General features: G+C 46.5%; 1 protein-coding gene across 1 annotated transcript in view; it reads left to right on the forward strand.

Annotated features, from left to right (window-relative positions):
- Positions 1-8,588: 8,588 nt before the first annotated feature.
- Positions 8,589-22,500, forward strand: part of Usp13 (ubiquitin specific peptidase 13) — a 109,875-nt gene continuing 95,963 nt past the window's right edge. The window contains exon 1 of the mRNA XM_021158246.2: positions 8,589-8,918. Within this exon, the coding sequence (XP_021013905.1) occupies positions 8,757-8,918 (162 nt within the window). The 5' untranslated portion in view covers positions 8,589-8,756. The remainder of the gene's footprint in view (positions 8,919-22,500) is intronic.

A 22,500-nucleotide genomic window follows, 5' to 3' on the forward strand; every position in this document is an offset into this window, starting at 1 on the left:
GCCGGAAGTCTGCGGCCCCAAAAGGGTGCTGCCTCAGCGGCTCTGTGGCTCCTGCCTGTCCCAGAAGCCGTCTGCCCCATCTTTGTTTCTTAACACCAAGAACGAGGCATAGTCTTGGTGAGCTTCCTGGGAGTCAGTGCATGCCACACATAAAGATCTTTCTTTGTAAAACTTGCTGGGCTCTGAAACACAGCTTTGAAGGTTGGTGTTTATGACTGTTCTCATAGTGGTTTTTCCACCATCCTGGAGGTGTGGGCATTTGTGTTGTCAGATTGCCTTGGGAGATGATCTGCCCATCAATGTAAATATACTGTGAGCCAGGCTCCTGAAGGACCATGGAAAGCATGACACATGAGCAGGTACCAGGTCTCCTGGAAAGCTGAGTAAGGGCTTACCTCACTCTGATGTTGAGAGCTATTCTCTAGAGTTAGTTCATTCTGACACAAGTCTATCATATAGTTAGACTTTTTTTTTTTTTTTTTTTTTTTAGGAACTTAACAGCAGAAACCTGCTTTCACCATGGTAGCCATGGTGAAAGGGGCAAGTAAGATCCAGCAGAGGAAAAACTGACATGATCAACAACACGGTATAAAATGAATACTTGCTTGGGATTCACGAAAAATAGATGATGTACTGGCTAGTGTTTGTCAACTTGACACACACTAGAGTCATCTGGGAAGAGAAAACATCAACTGAGGAATTGCCTCCATTAGATTGGCTTGTAGGCAACTCTATGGTGGCATTTTCTTTATTAATAGTTGACATGGGAGGACCCAGCTCAATGTGGGCAGTGCTACCCCTGTGCAGATACTCCTGAGTTGTATAAGAAAGCAGGCTGAGCAAGCCATGGCACTGCCTGACTCTTCTTGGGGAGATGTTACATGCACACCACTCCAGATAGCCAGCCCACCATAGACCAAAGTACAAAAACCATCCAAGTCCAACTTGGTGATCAATGAGGTTTATTGGCATACTTACAGTTGCTGTAAGGGTCAGGGGACACTTACAGGAGCAGAAATGAGTCAAAGAGAGTTGCACCATGAAAGCCCACACCAGAATGGATGACAGTTCACAAAGCTGGGACACTGGCACTCACTGCACATGTGGCTTGCTGTGGAGAGCCATGCCGCGAGCAATCAAGAGTCGCGAGCAATTGCCATTATAAGATGGCGCTGGCCTCCGCTGTGCCTAACTAGTAAACAAGCCTTGTGCGCAAGTGCGAGAGTGAACTCACTCCTAGTCACTGCCCATTCTCGGGGCACAATAGTGGGATGATGGGCAAGCAACAAATCAGGAGCTGACACGCCATATCAGGTGCTGAAATGCCATGGCTGAGGGCTATATAAGCGACTCCATTTTCTGGGGTCGGGGTCTTCCCTCTTGAAGAAGCAATAAAGCTTTTGCTGCAGAAGATTCCGGTTGTCCCGAGTGTGTTCTTGCTGGCGGGAACAAAAGCTTGCAGGCAGTCTAACAGGTTGGAGAACATCCATTCCAAGCAATTTACATGTTCTTTTTTCCCTTTTATTGAAAATAGATTATTTTTTCATATAATATCTCCCATCCCAGTTCCTCTCCACCTCCTCATCCCTCCAGATCCACTCCCTTTCTGTTTCTCATTAGAAAAGAACAGGGTTCTGAGAGATAACAACCAAACATGACAAAATGAAATATAATAGGATAAAGTAAAACCCATCACATCGAGGCTGGACAAGATATCCCAGCCGAATGAAAAGAGCCCAAGAGCAGGCACAGCAATCAGAGACCCACTGGTTCACACATTCAGGAGTCCCATAAAGATACTAAGGTAAAAGCTGTATTATATATACATGCAAAGGACATAGGACAGACCCATGTATGCCCTGTGCTTGCTGCTTCAGGCTCTGTGAGCTCATATGAGCCTTGCTTGGTTGGTTCAGAGGGCCTTGTTCTCCTGGTGTCCTCCATCTACTTTGGGTATTATATTATTTTTGCCTCCTCTTACATAGATTTTCCTGAGCTCTGAGGGGAGGAATTTGGTAGCAATATCCTATTTAGATTCTTTCTCTCCCTGTAATGTCTGTCTGTGGGTCTCTGCATCTGTTCCCATCCTCTGTAGGAGGAGGCCTCTCTGATGATGGCTGGATATGGCACTGATCTCTGAGTATAGCAGAATATCATTAGGAGACTCAGATGTTCTATACCTCTTCCAGGCAGCTTGGTTCGTCTTTGCTTTTTCCCAGCAGCTGGTCTGGTCTCAAAGTCTTCTTTGTAGTTTGACTTGTATGGGGGTTGTGGGAAAAACTCTGTTAATTAAGGTTGAAGTCCACCAGGACTGGGTAGCCTCTTGGCTCAATGCAATATGGAAGACTCTGGGCTTCTCCTTCTCTGACCTTGTCTGGGGAATTCTAAGCTTCCACTTGCGCCTCTACCTGAGGAATGTCACATAGTCTCAATTAGATTACAGGATCAATTTCCTTCTTCCAGATAACCTATTCAGCTAGCACCTGAAATTCCTGAAATGCTTCCACCATGCTAATGAGGTACCTAAGCTCCCAGCTAATAACTTTTGCCTAGCCTGGATGTTCCTCCAAAAGTTGACCTGCCTCCTGATCACTGGTCCCAATGTGGTTACTCACTGTATGTACTCACAGGCCTTCAAACCCCCAATTCCCTCGTTGTCTTTGCTTCCACTGCCCTTGTAGACCCTATAGGTCTATGATTCATGAGAGCAGGGAGACCCACAGGAGTGACTTTCAGCATTACTTACTGTAATCTTGGAAGGGAGTGAATCTGATCAATTTCAGGGACTTCCTGAAATTACTTTGAATTGTTCACCTTCTGGCTTAAGAAACTTCCCCTAAGGCTTAAGTGTTTCCATCTCAGAAGACACAGCTACAGAACACATGGGAATAAGCGAGTCAACAGCATTCTTCTATGGACTCTGCTTCAGTTCTTGCCTTGGCTTCCATTGATGATGGACTGTCATTTTGTTGTTGTTGTTGTTGTTTTGTTTTTTCTAACCCACTGAGTCTGTTTAGTGTTGCCTGCTGGAACAATGATTGATCTTGCTGGCTTGGTCTTACACATGTCTTGTTCAGGTAATTACACTTGCAGTGTGTTCATGAGCACAATGGCTATGTCATTCCCACAAGGCAGTCCTCCACAGCACTCCTCTCTGCCATCCGGCTCTTCTCTTCTTTCTGTTTCCTCTTGCTTGCTGTTGTTGATAGGGTTGAGCACACAATGGTCACTTATTCTGTTCAAGTTGACCAGTTATAAGTTTGCATTAACTGCTGCTTACTGCAGAAAGAAACTTCTTTGGCCAAGGTTGAGGGCTGCACTACTGAAATAAATGGTTAGAAGGTAGTTTGACAACATGTCCATTTATCAAAACAACATTAGTAGAGTCCCTGTTGGGCCTATGACTTCTGGAATGCATGTGCTTTTGACTATGTTTACAGTATCAGCTATGAACTCTCTCCTGTGGAGCAGGCCTCAAGTTTGATTGCAAAGTGAATGCTTTCCCCCACAATATTCATGCCACATTTGTACCAGTGACCATGTCTTGCCTATTAGGTTGTCATGGTGACATTCACTATTCACTGATGGCCAAGATCATTGAAGTCTTTTCCACTTTAGGGGCCTGTATAGGACCTTCTAGCACTATGAACGCTAGCCAGTGGGGAGGACTCTTCCAGGTCACTTTCAGCTGGAGTTTTCTACGTTCTGAAGCCAAGGGTGTTGTATCATCGTAATAAAGTACAACGATCTAGTTATGGTGGACAATCAGCAGCAATCATAGCCAGCTCTTTTTTTCTTTTTTTTTCTATACTAAAGCCGGGGCTTTGAACTCAGATCTTAATATCTGTATAGGAAGGTTCTTAGCCACTGAGTTATCTCCTCAGCTCTTGCCTGGATAATCTATGTATATATATTTGTAGAATAGCCTTAAGAAGAAAACACCATAATTTTCTTTTATCGGTATAAATTGTTTTGCAGTTAATCAACAGCACTTATGGAAGTTTCTCATAGAACTGAAGATCTTATGGTCCACTCTCCCCAGGTCTCACAATAAATGGCTCTTTAAGATCCCTCACATTACAGGCAAGCCTTTGAGGTCAAGAGCTATTCCGTTAATTGACATTATTATGATATCTTTTTACTCTGTAGATTTCCTTGATTTTCTCTCTTGGCATTAGTCATTATAACTAATATTCATAACACACTTGATGTAACCTCTGTCAGTTCTTGAAATAACATTTGTGCAGCAAAGTATTTTATTAAAAAATGAACAAAGCTGACTGCAGAGAGCATTTGTTACAATGTCACTAAGGTGAATCAATCACTTGTCAGGTACTTATGAATGTCCCAAATAAAACCATTCTGGGCAGTCAACATTGTCCAAATACAGAGCTCACAGATTTAGACATGCAGCCTAGGCTAACCCGAGCAACAGCACAAGACACATCATAATGGAGTTTCTGATGGCAGGCAACAAGGCTTGTGATTTTTGTAGTCATTTATTGTTGTATGCTCAGGATCAAATACAGAGCTCCGCATACACTAAGCAAGTGTCCTCCACCACCGAGATTTATTATTTTAAATTATATGCATGTTCATGCATGCTCACACACTTGCGTGTGTGCACGATGCCTGTAGAGGTCAGAAGTGCTGAACCCCTCTGGAGCTAGAGTTACAGGTAGTTGTTTACCTGGGGTGCATGCTGGGAAATGATCTTGAGTCCCCCAACAAGAACAGTATACTCTCTTCACTGCTGAGCCTGCTATAATTTATAACAATGGATCTCTGAGGGTTGTTGGCACTGTTTGAAAGGACTTCATGAAACAAGCATGTTTGAAAGGACTGAGATAATAGATATGAGATGGGAGAGTTTTGAAGCAAGGCTGGAACCCATTCATCTCTCCTTAGGGAATGGTCCTGTGTTGTCTTCAAAAGTCCTGTGGTGAGGTGGAGTCTGAAGGACAGAGGAGGGCCCTAGAGTGCTGCCTGCTTATCTGGGCTCTGTAAGAACATGAGAGAAATGTGGCAGAAGCAGAATGGCCTGATGTGGCCAAAGTCAGTCTGAAATGTGGAGACATTGGGTCTGTTAGAAGTTAAGTGTCTATTCGTCATCACTCCTCCAATCTGCACATTAAGTTCTATGTGCAGAACTGGCCTAAAATAGTCCTGTATGAGTTCATATCTAGAATTTGAAAAACTAAGTTTAAAGTTTGCAGTAATTGAGCCAGAGTTTCCTCTAATGTCTTTCTTTCCTTCCTTCCTTCCTTCCTTCCTTCCTTCCTTCCTTCCTTCCTTCCTTCCTTCCTTCCTTCCTTCCTTCCTTCCTNCCTNCCTCCCTCCCTCCCTCCCTCCCTCCCTTCCTTTGGTTATGCTCAATATGTTGCACAGGCTGGTCATGAGTTCCTGGACCCAGACAACCTCGCTACTCAGATTCCTAAGTAGATGGGACATCTGCATGTATCACTGTGTCCAACCTTGAAATGTCTTGATAAAGACATTTTCTTAATTCAATGAAGTTTCTTTTGCTCAGATTTTTGTTTTGATAATGTTTTATATTGTGCAACACATGCAACCTTGTTGGAGACACATTGAAAACAAATCTTATGACCATCTCCCAAACAGAACCATTTAAATTTTATATTTTTCTAGTCACATCACAAATGCATGTTTATTTATTTGACTTTCAATGGTATTGCATAAGCATTGCATGTTAACCGAGATGTTATAAAAAATATTGAGGCAAAATTCATAATGATCATCTTTTCATCTTTGAGTAGATAGATATACATAGATATATGTATATATAGATATACATAGTTTGATTATCTCTCTACATTCAGTTGATGTCCACTTCTCCCTGTTGTGATTAGAGATGTCATCTGGCATGCCACTGGCATTCTGCTATGCAGATAGGGTTTCCATGTCTCTGTATCGACACATGATATTTATGTATATGTAAATGTATGTGTGTTTATATCTTTGCACTCTTGGTGCACACCCATTAGCTCTCTGGAAGACCATAGGTGGGACCTGAAGTCATTGAAGACCCCAGACTAGTTGTCCTTGCTGCAGTAAGGCTCTTTGACTCTGGTGTGTTCTACAAATATCTCTTCCGGTCATTTGTTTTGTTTTGAGATGGATTCTTTTTGGAGCTCAGACTGGCTTGGAATTCACTTTGTAGCTAATGCTGGCCTTGAATTTATCGTATCTTCAACCTCTAACTGCTGGGATTCCAGGTGTGCAACACTACTGGTTCACAGTCCATCACTTTAGTCTGTGTTGTTCTATGAGAAGGGTTGGTATGCATTGCAGTGACCTAGCAATAGCCTTCAACTTCTGTACTGACTATTGAACCTGAGATGTTTTTTATAATGGAATTAGTTAATTCTTGTTGTGTGTGTGTGTGTGTGTGTGTGTGTGTGTGTGTGTGTATGTGCTGCTATTTTGTGTATGTAGCAGTCAGAAGACAACTTTACAGAGTTAATTCTGTTTCTATCTTTATGTGGGTTCTGGGCACTGAACTTGGGTCATTAGGCTTAAGCAGCATGCATCTTTACCGCTGAGCAATCAATCTCACTGTACCCAATAAGTAGGTTGAAATAGGGTATGGGGCTCAAGGCTATAATCTCAGCTACTGGGAACACCGAGGCAGGTGCGTGGCAAGTTCAAGGCCAGTCTGGACAACACAGTTTTAAAAGGTGTGGGGACATAGCTCAGAGGCAGATTATTTGAATTATTGTTTCCCCAATAGTAGCAAGCTCTCGGTTTCAATCAGACAAGCAAAGGGAAACAAAACTATTAGAACCACATAGAAAAGTAAAGGATGGTAAGGAGTCCCCTTGACTTCCTGCTTTCTGTTTCTCTCAACAATCTTGACAATTATATAGCTTGCACATTTTCTAAGAGACATATGGGGGCCAAAAGGCATGCACACAAGTGTGTATAGGACCCGCTCAAGGACTGGAGGGAAGGCCCACCAGGACACAGTAACTGGCCGACCTCACGCACATCCCTGGCTTTCATGCACGGAATTACTTTCTGTTTCCATCTAGTGATGTGGCTGATGACAGTGCAGAGTGACCTCATTGCTTTTAGAGGTGCTCTACAGTAACTGCTTCCCAGTGAGGGATCTTTTCTTAGCTCCCAGTGTCCTGTTATAAACCATGCTCCAACAAGTAGCCTACCACGATGGAATTTAAATGTGGTGTAAGTATCACCCAGGATACCCCTTGGAAAACAATATATACATATAAAATTAAGATCAGTGTTACTACATTTCCTTCCAGAATGCACAGGCCTGAAATCCAGCAGTGGGGAACCAAATGGGGGTGATGGGTTGGACTGGGGCAGGGGGATCACCAGGAGTCAAGATCAACTTGGGATACAAAGTGACAAAAATAAAAGTAAATACCCTTTCAGAGATGTGCAGTTTTTGTTCCCACCAACAGTGTGTTTGAGGGGGTTTCTCAAGCACACCTGGACTAATTTGATAGATCTTTTATCAGCTGCAAGATGAGAAACAAATCTCACTGATTTGACTTTTTAATTCGAGATTGGATATTAAGCTTTCAACATTTTAAATCAAGTTTCTTTCTGTAGCCAGTTTGTGAACAGGCAGAGATCCTACTAGATAGGGAGGAAGCCAAGTGTAATGTGTGTAATTCTTTGCTCTGAAGCAATGTGAGGCTGAGACATTTAGTGACATCACCAACGACTTTCAGGATAGTCTTATCTGGAGAGACTTACAGAATGCTTTGGATCTGCAGCTTCTGGCTATCATGAAGAGCTATGCCCTGGTAGTAGGATACACATAGTTAGGGAACCTCATTGGAAAAGCCGATGTAGGATGGGTATTTATTTATTTATTTATTTATTTTAAAGACAGCATCTCATGTAGCTAAGCCAAGGCTAATTTTGAGCTCCTGAACCTGTTTCCACCTCCTCATTCCATGGGTTATTTATTTATTTACTTTTTTTTTTTTTAAAGAAGATGATAGAAATGAGAGTATACGTCACAAAACACGCTCTATTTGCATATTATTTAGCCCCCCTCATTATTTTATTTTGAAGAATCCACAAGCAAGGGCAGAACATGAATCCTCAAATCAGGCTACCGAGGGGACCTTGAGTCATAGGACGACATTGTAAAGATGGAGAAAAATAGACATCCTTATCTGGTTGTGTGGGGGAGGGGGTAGAATTCCTACAGTCTACCCTTGCAACATATAGGGAAACATACCTCTTCCTTCTCCAGGCCTCGATGGAGTCTAGTGTCTTTTATAGAGCTTTGCATGTTTAAAAAAAGTGAGAAGTAAGAATCTAAGAGAGAGGCGACTCCTGAGTCCCACCCACCCCTTTCCGATCTATGGGGAGGTCGCGCTGTGCACCGCTTTTTTGTGCGGGCTTCCCAGGACCTGATCCTGGGCAGTTGGGGATTACATCCCCGAGGTGGGGCCCATGGCGGGTCGGGAGGCGTGCGTGGGGACCCGGGGCCTCCCTGGTTCCCACTCCTGCGTCCCCGCCCTCGCGGCATCCCCCTCCCCGGCGCTGCGGCTGGCGCGCGCCCCGCCTGACGCTGCAGCTGGGCCGGCGACTCGCCATTGGATTAAAAATAGCAGCTCCCGCCCGCCGGCCGGCCGGGGCAGGGGCCGAGCCTCCCGAGCCTAAGCTGATCCTCAACCCGCGCGACCGCCGCGTCCAGGTCCTGTTCTCCCGCTGCGCCGCGCTCCTCCCCAGGCCCGCTGCGCTCCGCGGTCATGCAGCGCCGGGGTGCCCTGTTCAGCGTGCCGGGCGGCGGCGGGAAGATGGCTGCAGGGGACCTGGGCGAGCTGCTGGTGCCTCATATGCCCACGATCCGCGTGCCCAGGTCTGGGGACCGCGTCTACAAGAACGAGTGCGCCTTCTCCTACGACTCCCCGGTAAGGAAGATCCACGGCGCAGTTGCGCAGCCGGCCTGGGAAACGGGGTGGCGCACAGGGCAGGGGACCCGATGAGCTGCGGGCCCGGGACTTTTTCCTCCTCCTGCTGCCTCTCCTCCAGCTTTGGCTCCCTGGCACCAAGTGAGCGCCTCCAGGCTGCGGCGGACGAAGACTGGGTCCTCTGGGCCCTTCGCTCCGCTACTCTGTGGCTAGGATTCCAGGGCCCCGGTCGTCAGTATTCTGCCCAAAGCCCCAGTATCGAGAAAGGCAAGCAAGAGTTAGTCCAGGGTTCTGAGCTGTTCTCCCGGGCGACAGAGGGTGGGGACGTGGTAGGTGACAGTCCCCTAGCCCGCGGCACGCTCAGTCTCTCTCTCTCTCTCTCTCTCTCTCTCTCTCTCTCTCTCTCTCTCTCTCTCTCTCCTTTTCTCCCTCTCTCTCCCTCTCTCTCCTAGAAGCCTTTTCTTGCCCAGGGTTTCCCACTGCGGGACAATGCTGATGGCCTCTGAGCTCGCCTCTCTCTCCATTTCCCATCCCATTCCTTTCTGGCTATTGTCAGGTCCGGTGGTCCCATTAGGGCAGCAGAAATAAGGGGTCTGCCGCTGGCTTATTATGGCTTCCTAAAGCCTTACTCAAATCTTTCCCTTCTAAGTGAGTCACTGGGCTGACGTGCGCTATGTGAATTATTAAAAGTTCACTCCTGATTCGTGACCCCGCAGGAGGAGGGGAAGTCGAGAGGCATCCTGGCCTTCCACCAGGGAGGCTGGTGGAGGTTTCCAACCCAGTGGGTTGTGAGGTTGTGGAAGCTTGCGAGGCAGAGGCAGGGTGAAATGCCCCCTACAGTAGTCAAAATGGGCTTCAAAGTGACTCAGCTGTCTGGCGGCTATCTGCCTTTTTGAGGACCAGGTTATTTTTATCCTTCCACTTTGGATCTCATATGTCACCCAGCAGATCTTGGGGCATCGCGAGGTGCATGGGTTGGAGGGAGAGACAGGTTTCACAGAGGTTGTACATCATATATAGTTATTAGGGGCTTCGACCCTAAAAGAGAGGCAAAACCTCAGAAGTTTCCTTTTGTGTATGTGTGTGTGTGTGTGTGTGTGTGTGTCTGGGGTTGGTTGGCTTGGGATGGTTAGTGGAGCTTGTTTTGTTTGGTATTTCATTGCAGTTCTGGCGTTATCATCTTCTCTGGGATTGTTTAGTTTTTCTCTTATGCTATTCCGGTTGATCTGGGGATCAAACCTAATTAATTTGTTAATTATTTATTTTTCATATCTTTAAAAAAAGACCCGGGTAGAGTGGAATGAAAGATTACATTTAACAGTTGGCACATTTTGAACACATTACTCCTGGTGACTGTCAGCACGCCATTGCATCCCATTCCCTACAACACTCTTGGAAAGACCGTTTTCAGGTTGGGTGGACCCTGTGGGGTACTGGCTAGTTTTGTGTCAACTTGACACAGCTGGAGTTATCACAGAGAAAGGAGCTTCCGTTGAGGAAATGCCTCCATGAGATCCAACTGTAAGGCATTTTCTCAATTAGTGATCAAGGGGGAAAGGCCCCTTGTGGGTGGGACCATCTCTGGGCTGGTAGTCTTGGATTCTATAAGAGAGCAAGCTGAGGGAAGCAAGCCAGTAAAGAACATCCCTCCATGGCCTCTGCATCAGCTCCTGCTTTCTGACCTGCTTGAGTTCCAGTCCTGATTTCCTTGGTGATGAACAGCAAGCAGTATGGGAGTGTAAGCTGAATAAACCCTTTCCTCCCCAACTTGCTTCTTGGTGATGATGTTTGTACAGGAATAGAAACCCTGACTAAGACAACACATAAAATGACTTTCTCTATGGTGGACTGGTTGCTTCTCGAGCTTTGCTGGTAGACTGGTACTGGAGAGCAGGGGTGAGGACAAGTCGCTTGTTGAAACCGGTTTCCACAGATAGGCTCTGGGTCTCCATGTGCCAGTCAGTGCTCAAGAGGCTTCTTGTCCATGTACGTGATGAGTTCATGCGTGTTGCCATGTTCCTTGGGGGAGACTGGTTCTGCTTACAGGCTATTTCATTATCTGTATTTCCGGGAAGATGACGAGGGTTTATAACTGATCATTTAAAGCATGGTGCCTGATAATGAGAAGTTTTTTCTTGGGGGACTTCAGCAGTTCACTGAGGATCCAGTGGTTTTTTTGTTTTGTTTTTTGAGCACTTAACTTAGTGCCAGCTCACACATGTGAGAAACACAGTTGGATGGTGTCAAACAGAGCAAAAACTTTTGTTCATACATGTTGTGGGGCTTTGGGGGGGAAGGTCAAAAACAGTTACATTGGGGTGGGGGTGAGGGTAGACATCCTCCTTTCAGATTGTTTTGAAAAGGCTCATAGCTAAAGCTGATAGAAGATATAAGAATGGGTGGATATTCTAAGGAAGGGAGTTATATGGTCCAATACGCAAAGCACAGATATTTCCTTCTTGTGTGCCTATAATGTATTGCAAAACAAGAAGGCTGATTTGGCAGAGTGTGGTAGTTTTCTAGCTGCTAAGATAAAATCCCTACAGGAACAGCCACCGAGAGGCAAGATTTAAGTTGGCACGCACAGTGCAGTCCATGTTAGAGGGGAGGGAATGGTGGAGCAGTTAGTAGTGTGCGGCCACTCAAGGAAGCAGAAGGCTCAGGTCAACATGAGAAGCAGATATAGCCCCCAGTGGCCCATTTCTGTTAGGCAGACTACACCAAAGGTTCTGTTACCCCACCGCTTAACAGTACTACCTGGGGCACAGCACAGGGTGGGGCAGGCAACGGGGATGGGCTCAAATCATAGCAGCAAATAAGATGCAACTTCAGAACCAAGAAAGGAGTAGAAAGAGGATCTTGAATTCCGAAAAAGTACTTGAATATATATATATATGAAAAAAATCAATTATACATATATATGTACACACACATATATGCAAATTTTTTTATCTTGCTGGTGTCAGGTGTCCCCATACACTTGAGCAGAGACCCCCACAGTAGTAGGAGCTGGGATTTAACATGTTAACCTCATACCCTAACATTGAACCTGATCTTGGTGTAGGTCCTTATACATGTTAGACAAGTTCTCTGCCAGAAAGCTATATCCCCATATATCTTTTTATGTCCCCTATATCTTTTTATAATTTGAAATAGGCTCTCACTGAGTTGCCAAGACAACTTACTTGAAATTATTCTGAACCCTGGGCTGACCTTGAACTTGAGATTTTTGTACCTTAGTCTCCTAAATAGCTGGATCACAGGTCTATGCCATACATGAGTCACGGCTTATTGTTGAGCTAAGAGGACAACTTGCAAACAGAAAAGGAATCTTTCCTCCTGCCATCGATTGAGTTTTAGGGGTTGAATTTAGGTCCTCCATTTAATTGTCTCTTGAAAGTTACTTTTAGGTAACATGATTTCATGTGTGTTATGGTTTGAATAGGAAATATCCTTTCCAGGTGCACGTGCTCTTATTCCCCAACTTACGGTATCGCTATTTTGGGAGATTCTGAAAACTTCAGGACCTTAGATCTAAGAAGGGACACGAATTATTGGGGTGGGTGTTTGTTGGGTGTCTTGCTCTTGGCTCCTTCCTAGTTCTCGCTGCTACTGTCTGCCGTGAGGTAGGAAGCATCCCTGCCGCACGCTCCCAGTACTGTGGGGTCTCCATCAAGTCCGTGGGGACACTTGACCACCAGTAAGAAATAATAATCCCTCCCGTCCAGTTGTCCCCTCGGCAGTTTGAATCCAGTGTTGGAAAGTAGCTATTGCAAAGCAAGGTTGGAGGAAGACAGTCCATGCCTTTGTATCGTGGAGGCTCCAGGCCCTAGGCACAGCTGGAGCTTTGCAGGCTGTAGTAAGCTGGATAGGTCTCAGTACTTCCCAGGTCCTTCCTCTCCTCAAGTGTCTAGGACAGAACAGATGATAAAGACAAGTTTGTTCCCCTGCCTCTTTGGTTTTGCCCAGGTCTAGCCTCCAGCCTCAGTGTGTTCAGTTCAATTCCCCTTGTCTTGGTTCATCTCATGAAGTCTGTGATGTTCTTCCTAGTGGAGCTGGAGGTCAGATACTGTGTTAAAAGTTTCATGAGGTGCAGGTTGTGGGGATTGTGTTGAGTCCCGCATCTACTCTGTGCCTTCACATACCCACCATGGCTCTCTCTGGAGCCCCTGGTGAGCGGTTATCAAGGATCTTTCTCATCTACTTCTGATTCCATCCTGTCCCCGAGGGCCTACGCTTACAGTCTGTGGTGTATCCAGGCACCTGCACTTAGGTACCATTCCTTCCACACTGGCTTTCTTCCTGTTTTTTTTATCCCTTTAATTCTTACTTTTGAAGCATTTACTAGGTGTGAAGTCTTGGACGGCACAGGGGCTTCTCTGTTCAGGGCACACCGCTCTCCTCCGACTGCAGAATGAGCTGCGTGTCTAGCCCTTGTTGTCTTAGCCATAGTTTGTTGCTGTTGTTGTTATGACAGACTCCATGACTAAAGCCCCTGTTGTGGTTTGTGGTTGAGGGCGCAGTCCTCTGAGGTGGTGGGACTAGTCATGGTGGCAGAAACTGGAGGAAGCTCATCACCTTACATCCACTGGCAGGAAACTGGGAAGTGAACGCTGTGTTTAGTTGCTTTTCTCCCCTTTTCAGTCTAAAATCCAGTGCCCTGAAAGTGTCTCCCCACCGCACTGAACCCAACCGAGACCCCCCCCCACCCCAACCCCCCGCAGAGCCTTGGAGAGGTTTGTCTCCTAGGTGATTCTGGGTCCTGTCAAGTTGACAGTGAATGTTAATGGTCACCCTGGCCTTATCTTGGATCATTGCAAAGAGCAGGCTTCGGAACAGGCAGCTTGTGTTGGCAGGCTGTCTCAGGGAAAGGCAAAGGGATAGCAACAAGAAGGGAGGAAAGCCCTGGCTTAAGCCGACTGCAGCTGGTAGCAAGTCTCAGGGAGGGGAAGCTGTGGAATGCACCTCCAATCTTCCACAGGAGGTGCAGAAGAGGGGGAGGGTATTTATCTTCAGATTCCCCCCCCCTCCCCCTGCTGTGCGAGTGTTGATCCAGGCCACACCCTCGCTTACCAGCTCAGCATTGGTTCTGGAAGTCTTCTTCAACCCTCTAGGCTTCCAGGAGCAACAGCAGCTGAGAGGAGCCATTCACCAGCTCACATCTCCTTCCAGTAGCAGGACTTCTGTGGAGAAGGAACTTCTCCATTTCCCAAGGTTCTTAGATGATGACGTCATGCTGATTCTCTGTCTCCCCAGGAGTCTTTGTAAAATTCTATCAGAGAAGGGCCTGGTAGTCAGGCCTGACTTAGCTAACCAGGGGAGGTCTGTGAGCACATTTACTTGTGGGAAAGCTTTGTTAGGGGCTTGGTGAATCTTCCTGAGCTTGTCCACCAAGTGTCACCATTGCCTGGAATGGTTAGAAATGAGCGTTTTGGGAGTTTTTGCTTCCCAACCCAGATCTTCTGAAACAGACATGGCACGGGAGATGAGTTATGTGTTTTAAAAGCTGGGGAGGTGGCACAGTCAGGGCAGCAGTGCCTCCGTGCAATGTGTGAACCTGAGTTTGGATCCCCAGACCTCGTGTAGAAGGCTGGGCATGGTGGCATGTGTCTGTCATTCCAGTGCTGGGGAGACAGGAGGATTCCTGGGGCTTGCTGGCCAGCCAGTCTCACTAAATTGTCCAGCTCCAGGCTCAGGGAGAGAGCTTGTCTCAAAAGATAAGGCGAGGACTGACTAAGGAAGACAGCTAACCTTTGACCTCCCCTTGCTCTTTCAGAAGCTTCTGAACCAATGACCTTGTTTTCCCTCCAGTCTGCACACGGTCCTCTGGAACCATTCTCCATGCCTGTTTGGTACCATTTTCTGCCCAGAACTGCACAGGGTTGCTGATCAGATGACTCTGCCTCGTCGCCTCAGTTTACCTGGCTGACCCATCTTTCTTGTGTTAACTCCCAGGTGCCCTCCAGAGTTAGGAGTTCCATACCACACCTCTGCCTGTGCTTTGGCTGTTTCAGTCAGAATACCTTCTCTGTCACCTCTCCCCTGGGTGACCCAGACATACTTCAAAGCTGGCCTGGTGTTGACTGTGAGGACCCCTCTCCCCAACCTGGGCTAGGCTCTCCCTTTCTTTTTTTCCCCCCTGTTTTTATGCCACTTCTTTTTCTTTTTTCTTTTGGTCACTAGGTAGAATACAGATTGTCCAAACCATGGACTATGTAAGGCCAGAATAGAGAATCAAAGGGAAATAACAGAAAACTAAAAGTTACACAATTTATAATAAGTCTGTGTTACTAATCCTGACTCTTTTTCCTCCGATTACTTATTTTTAAGACCCTGAACATATGCTTTGGAATGAAAAACATGACTAAATTACCAATGTGATTCTCTAATTTTGCTATACTATTGTTCACGTCCTAAGTTTGACCCTTAAGCTGCCAGGGAATAGTTAGTGTCTTGGGTGTTTTGTGTACTGTGATTCTAGATGCCCCTGAGACTTTGTAGAATTGACCCCATGGCATTGCCCAGGTAGAGGATCAGAGGCCAGGCCTCTCCCGATGCCACCAGGACTGTGCTGTCATTCATGTTCAGTACTGTGTGATTGGTCACAGACCCCCTTATCTGTAGGCACAGTGACTGAATAAGAACTGGAACTGTAATAATGACATGAATGTGATAGATCTGCGCATGCCCAGTACTGGCCTGAGACAATGCCTAGGATGCAGGGTAGTGCATGATTCCAGTGAAGGGAATCAAAACCTTTAGCTTCAGTGAGTAGAGTACTTGCCCAGTATGTACACAGCTTTGGTTTATTTCAAGAAATGTACAAAACTGGGTGCAAGTGCAAGCTTGCAGTTCTAGCACTAGAGAGATGTAGGCAAGAGGAACAGGAGTTCAAAACCATCCTCTTGCTTACATCCTCATACACACTGAGTTCAAGGCCAGCCTGGTCCACATGAAACCCTTACCCCACCCCCATTTTGTTTCGAGTCACTTCTCATTTTGACCCCACCATTCAGCCTGCAGTGGGGTAGGTGACCGTGGGGGAGGTGTGTCCGTGGAGAAGACAGAGGTCCAAGGGCAGGAGGAAAGTGACAGATCTCCATTCTACTCTAATGTGTCCATTATGGGCCCACCCAGCATTGGGGACTTTAAGGGACTTCTTCAGGCTTGTTCAGAGTCTGGAGTATAACAGCGATGCAATGTAAGCTATGATGTGTTATGCAATTAGATCTCCCCTCCCCCAGAGCACTTACAGGATATTTGATGCGGCACTTAAAATGTACGCTTGAAGATTTCAGGCCTGAGAACAAGCAGTGTGTCTGGCTTTGGCTCCGGGAGGTCCCACATGTGTAGCTTTGTTGGAAGAGGGTGTGAAGGTGTGGAGGTCTTTCATGTGTTTGAGATAGTAAATTCTCTTCTGGAAGAGCCGGTCAGCGGGGAGACTGGGTCTGATTCTTACTCTGAGGCTGATGATCTTAATGAGATTTGAACTGGTGGAGAGCTGGCAGTAGTGACAAGTGCCTGTGATCTTAGTACGAGGGAGGTGAAGCCAGGAGGGCCAAGAGTTCAAGGTCAGCCTCTGCTAGGTAGGCAAGTTCAAGGATAGCCTGGGCTACATGAGACCCTGTTTTAAGACAAGACTAGGTTAGATGGGCTGGCCACTTAGCAGTGAGGGGATAGAGAGGCTGGAGACAAGGTGGCTGCTCTTCTAGAAGTGAAATGTCGACTAGGCCTGGAGTCGGGAGTAGTTGGACACCCGGAGCTAAGGGTTGAAATAGAAAGTTGCTTTTGTACTGGAGGACACCCCTTCATCAGGACAATGGCCGTGAGAATGGAGCTTGAGGAAGCAGGTAATGACCCAGTGGAGTCCCACAGCTCATGGATGGAGGAGGATCCCTGGCCAGTGTCCAGGGAATGGAGTGTGTCAAAGGTGACCATGAAGAGGATGAAATGGGATATACAAGTGGGCTTTGAGTTTGTACACCCTGGGAAGTTAGGAAGCAGGGACCTCAGAGGTCAGGGGATGTGGTAGTGCCTAGTTTGAGTACTTTAGACTTGTGAGGGACTGGCAACCACCTCTGTGCTCCTTGAATCATGTCACCTGTTTCTTGGAGGAAGCAGTGCCCATTGTATCCTTGTCCCCTTTTCTCTGACTGGCTCAAGCTCAGAGAACCTTAGGCAGGAGCCTGTGCTAGTGCTTTCTCTAGAAGTTAGACATGTGACTAGGCTATGGTGGCCAGCTGTTCTGGGCAGAATACACGTGACTTAAAATCATCCTGGAGTAGATTCGCCATGTATATAATTAGCTAGGAAGTAGAAATGCCTTAAAGGACACTTGTAATTGGCTGCAATTATGCAGACTCTCTCTTAGTAACACCAAGTGTCCTCCCCGCACTGGCTAATGCTTTGGGTGTGACTGTGGAGGAGGCATGACCACCTGGCCATAGATGTCTGTTTTTAGCAGTTCTTAGAAACAGGGTTGTTGGTCTGCTGAGGGGATCAGAACATTGATTGGCCAGGAGGAAAGAGAACAGAAGAACAAGAATGTGAGGATGGGGGGGGGGACAAGGGGGACAAGAAGCTCATGTGCATGACCACTTGGGGTTCACTGAATTGTATAGCAGGTCTCCAGCCTGAGGCTTTAATGGTGGGCTTCAGCAAACGTGAATTTTCTCTCCGTTTGGTTCCTGGACATAGCAGATGAGGGCACAAAGACTGAGGGAATTGACAACCCTTCAGGTAGTTCAGTGACATCTTCCGTGCAGCTCAGTCCATGGGGTCTTGGAAACTGGCTGAATAGAACAAGTTCAGCCAGGAGTGGCCACTTTTGAGAAGGGCACACTTTTCTTCTCTCTACAGGAAAGCCTGACAGAATGCCTGACACAGGCACCTCTCTGGAATCCGGTGGCTGTCCCTGTCCTGCCCCCTGCTTTGAATGCAACAGCCCGGAAGGAAAAGCTGCTCTTTTTTTTGTGAGCCCTGGCAGCGACGGCTGTGCTTGCCAACAGCCGCCCACCCAGCTCCTGCCAGCAAAATGACATCTGCTTCGCAGACACACTAGGCAGCCTTGGGGATCAGGCTAGCCTGGGTTCAGTCCAGTCCCTTCTTTCAGTTGCCATGTGACCTCAGGAGGGGCTTCATTTCTGTACATATATGGGAAGTTTGAGTCCCCAGCTTAGGACTTGTGTTATTCTGCTTCCTGTCATACCTGGCTTCCTGCTGTTCTACATAAACCTGTCTTAGTCAGTGTTCTGTTGCTGTGAAGAGACACCATGACCATGGCAATTCTTTTAAAAGAAAGCATTTAATTGGGGCTAGTTTACAGGTTCAGCAGTTTAATCCATTATTAGCATGGTGGGAAGCATGGTGACACACAAGGCCAACATGGTATTGGAGAAGTTGAAAGTTACACATCTGGAGCCACAGGCATCAGGAAGCGAGAGATACTTGGCCTAGCACAGCTTTTGAAATCTCAAAGTCCAACTCCAGTGACACACCTACCTCAACAAGGCGACGCCTACTCCAATAAGGCCAGACCTCTTATTCCTTTCAAGTAGTGCCATTCCCCAAGGATTCAAATATATGAGGCTATGGGGGCTATTTTTTGTTGTTGTTGTTTTTTTTTTCGAGACAGGGTTTCTCTGTGTAGTCCTGGCTGTCCTGGAACTCACTTTGTACTTTGTAGACCAGGCTGGCCTCGAACACAGAAATCCGCCTGCCTCTGCCTCCCGAGTGCTGGGATTAAAGGCGTGTGCCACTACGCCTGGTGTGGGGGCCATTCTTATTCAAACCACCACTTTGGTTTGTGCTTTTCTCATGTGTGTGTGCAGTGTGTGCCTGTGTCCCTCTGAGCAAAGGTGATGTAACACTCACAGGATCTTGTCTTGGGCTTGGCAAACACAGGCACAGTGTTCTTAGTGATCTTGTGAGGAGCTGGGCCTACTGTGAGAATCACAGGTCTTGTATTTTCTGGCTCTTTGCAGGGACCCCATTCAGTACAGCTCACACTTGTATCAGCTTAGCAAGATGTGCTTTTATGGGCTTGTCTGGAAACCCGCTTCTCACATTTAACAGAGTCTGATCAGGGTGGGCAGTTTCATCCTGAACCCATCTCTTTTAAAGAGTAAAATGAGGGTCTTGAGAGATGGCTCAATTGGTAAAGAATAATGCTTACATTTGAGCCTCAGAGTCCATGTTTTAAAAAAGCCTGGCATGGCCTATGGAAGCCACTCGGTAGGTATGTGCCTGAGTTTGGATCCCAGGCCCACAGTATAGTTGGGTGAGGCTGTGTCGTGCAGGGAGAAGAGAAGACTGGTAGCTCCTGGTGCACACTGGCTAGCCAGCCTATCCTACTTGACAAGTTCCAGGATGATGCGAGACTGCCTCAAAAGAAAATGATGGATGGAGCCTGAAGACCAACACCCACAGTTGACATAAGCTGACGTTTGGCTTCCACATGAATGCACGTACATACAAAAGAATGCACACAAATATGAACACACACAAAGAAGAATAAACTTAAGCTAAGATGTTAAGAAAAATGAGATTATGAAATTTGTAGCTAAATGGATGGGGCTAAAGACAGTTATTGCGAGTGAGGTCACCCAGACTCAGAAAGACAAATAGTGCACATCTCCCCTCATTTCTGTATGTTAGCTTTGAACTTCCACATGTGTGCATTTGGAATGCCCACAGAAGTCAGGGATTTAGTAAGGGACTTTTGGATGGTTTCAAGGGAGGGGAGATAGAACAGAGCAGAACAAAGGGATGAAGGTGAGTATTGGAACAGGAAAGATTAAAGTGGGGAGGGGCTCGAAGGGCAGGTGGAGGAAGGATATGGACATGGAGAGCCAACACTAAATCATTCTGAAAAAACAACATGGAAACCCACAAATAGACTTCTCTCTCTCTCTTTCTCTCTCTCTCTCTCTCTCTCTCTCTCTCTCTCTCTCTCTCTCTCTCTCTCTCTCTTTCTTTGTGTGTTTTATTGGACTTACCCTATAATGGATCCAGGGTATAGGGAGAGACTATACTTCAAGTAAATCTCTTTTTGAACTTTTGGCCAATGGTGTCCCATAAACATCAAACATTACAAGCTATTGCCAATGAGTGCTCTTGGCTATTCTCCTGAACTGGTGGGACCCTGTTGCTTAAGATACTACGTATTTGAGTGGCAGAAAATGGAACCGTTGAGTTGGTACTGATCCAGAAGCTTCACCCCCACTAGGTAGGTTTTATTGTACTAGAAGGTGCTCTGCACACAAGCAGAAGAGATAAGTCCTCATCACTTTTATCTGGTTTTGAACCCTGCAGGTTACAATAAGTTATCGTAGGTGCAATAGTGGGACACACGTTTTGAGAGTCACCAGTCACTTTCTGACTGTTCCTAAGGCCTGTCTCATGTGATAAAGTCTATACATGACAGTGTAAGCATGGTCAAGAGCTGTGGCTAGATAGGCGAGGCCCCAGGGGAGACCCTAAAACTATTATTATTAAATGGGCATCATATGAACTATAGAATGAGTACTGATGTCTGGCTGCTACACACCCAGTGCATTTTTCAGTCCTCATCAGAGAAGCTTCTCACAGCAGAAAGCAGTGAGTACAGAGACCCTCAGCCAGTCACCATGCAGAGCGTCACAAGAGACCATGGAGTGCTCATCTCTAAATGAGACACAGAGCTCACAACACTTCCTTCAAGGCTCAGGGATTTTTGTGGTGATGGAGAAGGAGTGGTGAACAACTTGAATGAAATGGTGTTTTCTGGACACAACAGGGCAGTTGCTCATCTGATCTCACAGAATGCATGGAGCCTGGGAAAGCTGAACACAGACAAATCCCAAGGTGGAGGGGAGGAGGTGGGCAGAATCTCATCACTGGCTGAGGAGCCTTTGGTGTTTGATAGCTGCCAGAAGAGGAGAAGTTATCTTTCTTTAATAGCATCATCCTTGGTAGGGTCATTACATGCTAGGGCATGCCGCCTCTCAAGACTGGGCAACACTAACTCGACTGGATGGGGTGGAGAATGAAGAAGAAAGTCCTAAATTTGGTGGCTAGGGAGGTGAGGGCAGGAGTGAAGATGGGCAAAATACACCATGCTCTGTATGAAAGTCTTGAAGAATTAATAAAATATTAAAATAAAAATAAGTTAATCTAAGAAACGACCAGGAAAGCTTTTATTATTAATGAGTTGGTTTCCTTCCCCATTTCTGTTTTTAAGCCTGCGAGTTATATGTTTGGGTTTTAGATTTACTTTAGTACAAGTGACAGGGTCCTCAGACAGCCATGGCTATCATCACCCATGGCCCTGTGGGGTTCCTAGTAGCTCTCCTTTGTGCCCTGTGCCATCATGCTTCCCAGATGCTGCTGGTGACAGCATCCTCATTGCTCAGTACACTCAGAGTGGGGATTCGGTTTTATAGGTGAGAAAAAAAAGTGTCTGACTCCTCAGTGGCCTGGTAAACAGGTGGCACTAAGGCCTAGCTCTTGTGCCAGGGAGATGGCAGAGTGACCCGGTAATGTGGTGGGATGGAGGCACTTTTCATTTTAAATACTCCCAGTGGCTTTTAATCTTAACACAGGGGAAAGACAGCTCTTCTCTTGTTAGTGGGGCCTCCAGAGCCGGTGTCTGAAGGCCTCTCCTCCTCTTCTACCGTCCCCTCCTGTCTCCTGCTCCTTTAGCACCCTGGCTTTCTTTCTTCTGCTCTGTTTTCTTTTGATCTGCACTGTTCCTGAGACAGGATCTTGAGCTTCTTCTGTAGCTGGGGATGATTTTGAACTGCTCATCTTCTTGCCTCTACTTCCCAAGTGCTGGGATTATAGGTAGTGCTGTGCCAACTGAGCTACATCCCTATAGTCTCTTTTGTTCTTTCAAGAGCTTTGAAGATCAGTTTGGCTTGTTGCACTTCTAGTTAGGCTGCTTATCTTTCTTTGCTTGCCTGAACNGTGTGTGTGTGTGTGTGTGTGTGTGTGTGTGTGTGTGTGTGTGTGAATGTAGGTGCCTATAGACTCCAGAAGAGGGTGCCCTGAAGATGGAGTTATAGGAAGTTGTGGGCCACCCCCACCCAGTGTGGGTCCTGGGAACCAAATTCAGGTCCTCTGAAAGAACAGTAAGTATTCTTAATTGCTGAACCATCATCCAATTCCAATTTCTATGTTCCTGAGTAACATAGAAAATAATACCAAGAGGGCTGAGGAGATATCCCAGCCAAAGGCCTGAGTTTGAACCCCAGAACTCATGTTATATAAAAAAAGCCAAGTGTGGTAGAATGCACTTATAACGCCAGCAGCGGGTAAGCAAAGGCAGGTAGATTCCTGGAGTTTGATAGCCAGGCAGCCTAGCTTAGCTGGTGAGTTCAGGCTCACAAGAGACTCTTTCTCAGTCAAAGAAGACTGTGCCTAAAGAACTATATCCAAAGTTGATCTCTGCCCTTCCCTTGCACATGTGCACACATGCACAGGCACCCACTCCATGTACTTGCACATGTGTACTTGCATGTACTTGAGTCATCTCACAGATAAAAGAATGTGAATGAAACAATCCCATGTTATCTCCCTCTCACATGAAGAGAATGTCTCACAC

Source organism: Mus caroli, chromosome 3 (genome assembly GCF_900094665.2).
Source record: "Mus caroli chromosome 3, CAROLI_EIJ_v1.1, whole genome shotgun sequence".
Classification (NCBI taxonomy): Eukaryota; Metazoa; Chordata; class Mammalia; order Rodentia; family Muridae; genus Mus; species Mus caroli.